At 45.0% G+C, this 2,891-nt stretch overlaps 1 protein-coding gene across 1 annotated transcript; it reads left to right on the top strand.

Moving 5' to 3' along the window:
• Nucleotides 1-1,839: 1,839 nt before the first annotated feature.
• LOC135568687 (heparan-sulfate 6-O-sulfotransferase 1-A-like) lies at nucleotides 1,840-2,676 on the top strand (the record flags this gene model as incomplete). The annotated part of the gene is made up of 1 exon (XM_065015442.1): nucleotides 1,840-2,676. A coding segment is annotated over exon 1 (503 nt), but the record flags the coding sequence as incomplete, so codon positions are not given.
• Between the last annotated feature and the right edge of the window lie 215 nt (nucleotides 2,677-2,891).

Here is a 2,891-nt window from a genome sequence, read left to right as displayed (position 1 = left end):
TGACATGTGACATGTGCCACAGACATGTGACTAACAGAAATGGAATAATGTGTCCCTGAACAAAGGAGGGTGGTCAAAATCAAAAGTAACAGTCAGTATCTGGTGTGGCCACCAGCTGCATTAAGCAATGCATCTCCTCCTCATGGACTGCACCAGATTTGTCAGTTCTTGCTGTGAGATGTTACCCCACTCTGGGCTCTTCGCGGGTCACGGCAGAACACTGACATTCCTGTCCTGTAGGAAATCATGCACAGAACGAGCAGTATGGCTGGTGGCATTGTCATGCTGGAGGGTCATGTCAGGATGAGCCTGCAGGAAGGGCACCACATGAGGATGTCTTCCTTGTAACGCACAATGCTGAGATTGCCTGCAATGGCAACAAGCTCAGTCCGATGATGCTGTGACACACCGCCTCAGACCATGACGGACCCTCCACCTCCAAATCGATCCCACTCCAGAGTACAGGCCTAGGTGTAACGCAAATTTCTTCGACAATAAACGCGAATCCAACCAAACCGCAACTCGGCGGTGAAGAGCACTTTTTTTGCCAGTCCTGTCTGGTCCAGCGACGGTGGGTTTGTGCCCATAGGCGAAGTTGTTGTCGGTGATGTCTGGTGAGGACCTGCCTTACAACAGGCCTACAAGCCCTTAATCCAGCCTCTCTCAGCCTATTGCGGACAGTCTGAGCACTGATGGAGGGATTGTGCGTTCCTGGTGTAACTTGGCCAGTTGTTGTTGCCATCCTGTACCTGTCCTGCAGATGTGATGTTCGGATGTACTGATCCTGTGCAGGTGTTGTTACACGTGGTCTGCCACTGCGATGACGATCAGCTGTCCATCCTGTCTCCCTGTAGTGCTGTCTTAGGCGTCTCACAGTACGAACATTGCAATTTATTGCCCTGGCCACATCTGCAGTCCTCATGCCTCCTTGCAGCATGCCTAAGGCAAGTTCACGCAGATGAGCAGGGACCCTGGGAATCCTTCTTTTGGTGTTTTTCTTCAGAGTCAGTAGAAAGGCCTCTTTAGTGTCCTAAGTTTTCATAACTGTGACCTTAATTGCTTACCGTCTGTAAGCTGTTAGTGTCTTAACGACCGTTCCACAGATGCATGTTCATGAATTGTTTATGGTTCATTGAACAAGCACGGGAAACAGTGTTTAAACCCTTTACAAGGAAGATCTGCGAATTTATTTGGATTTTTACGAATTATCCTTGAAAGACAGGGTCCTGAAAAAGGGACATTTATTTTTTTGCTGAGTTTGGGTTAATGAATTAAAACATATTTTAAAAGAAAATGTTCTGCGTTTGTTCTCTGACACTTCTGCTTTTGTTTTATCATTTTGTTGACTTCTCATTTCTGCTCATTTCAATTGAATACTCTAACCGTACATTGCTATTTGCTATGTGGTTTACGGCTGGTTTTAACATAAAACAATGTCTGGTGGGTTAGGTAAAACTTTATATTACACTCTGTTTTCTACTTGATAGACTACGAAGAAATTACATTGTAAAATGGTAATTACATAATTAGTACCTATTATAATTTTCTTTTGGTATTAAATAAAGCACCACCATTCTTTAGAAACTTAAATAGATTTCATTTAATTGTATATAAACTACAAGTTAATAAACTATAGTAGAACTCGACTACTTGTAGAATGCAATGCGGATCTTGTTCCTCAAAATTTTAATTCGTCCTGTTGTGTGTGTGTGTGTGTGTGTGTGTGTGTGTGTGTGTGTGTGTGTGTGTGTGTGTGTGAGAGAGAGAGAGAGAGAGAGAGAGAGAGAGAGAGAGAGAGAGAGAGAGACTGGGAATGTGTGTGTTGTGCTGAAAGAAGGTAGGTTATTTCGCTGAGGATCCTGGGTACATAGCTCAATAATAATGCAGCGAAGAGGACTTTAAACACACATGCAACAACACAGGGACGAGAGCAAACGGAGAACACACATTGTTGCTCTGGATTTTACGGGTATCTCTGTACACTGTAAATACGCTTAGTTTAGTTACATTATATTCACATAATCGCTTCTACCCCATTGATATGACCGCGTCCTGTTCCGCTTGCTTGGGGAGAGAGAGTACAACAACAGGAATGAATTCTAGTTACGCTGTTCTGATCCATTCGAGTCGGTTTACCGGGAAATGGTAACGTTTACACAGCATTGGAAGGACCATGGTTGAGGCGAGCAGCAAATTTCTCCTAATTGTAGTCGGCTCCGTCTGTTTTATGCTGATCTTATATCAATACGTTGCGCCCGGGGTTATCAATTTCGGCTCACCACACGGATATTTCACTGAGGAGGACGATGGTGGGGACATTTTCCCTTCCCCAGACCCGCACTACGTCAAGAAATACTATTTCCCAGTCCGGGATTTGGAGCGAACGGTGGAATTTGAAATCAAAGGAGAAGACGTGATCGTGTTTCTACACATTCAGAAGACAGGAGGGACAACGTTCGGGAGACACCTGGTTCAGAATGTGAGGTTGGAGGTTCCGTGTGACTGTAGACCGGGTCAGAAGAAGTGTACCTGTTATCGACCCAACCGAAAAGAGACCTGGTTATTCTCCCGGTTCTCCACCGGTTGGAGTTGTGGCTTACACGCGGACTGGACCGAGCTAAAAAATTGTGTTCCTGGAGTTCTAGATAAAAAGGAGACCAGGATGAAAAATGAAAGGTGAGATAAAATAGGCTAGTTGACTTGTTGTTTCAGGAGTGTTGGGCTGGATCCAAATCGTGCACAGCCTGTGGGTCTCCAACACTTGACAATTGTTGAAGATCATTAATAATCGGGTGGTACGATCACGTCATTAGGGAGCGTGCCTGGGCGATTCTCTCTCACTCTGTGTGTGGACTTACTGTGGCAACAGATCCGTCGCAGTTTGTTTTGAC

Source organism: Oncorhynchus nerka, unplaced genomic scaffold (genome assembly GCF_034236695.1).
Source record: "Oncorhynchus nerka isolate Pitt River unplaced genomic scaffold, Oner_Uvic_2.0 unplaced_scaffold_1429, whole genome shotgun sequence".
NCBI classification, from domain to species: Eukaryota; Metazoa; Chordata; class Actinopteri; order Salmoniformes; family Salmonidae; genus Oncorhynchus; species Oncorhynchus nerka.
The sequence above is the reverse complement of the archived record's forward strand: the minus strand, read 5'-3'. Positions and strand labels throughout refer to the sequence as shown.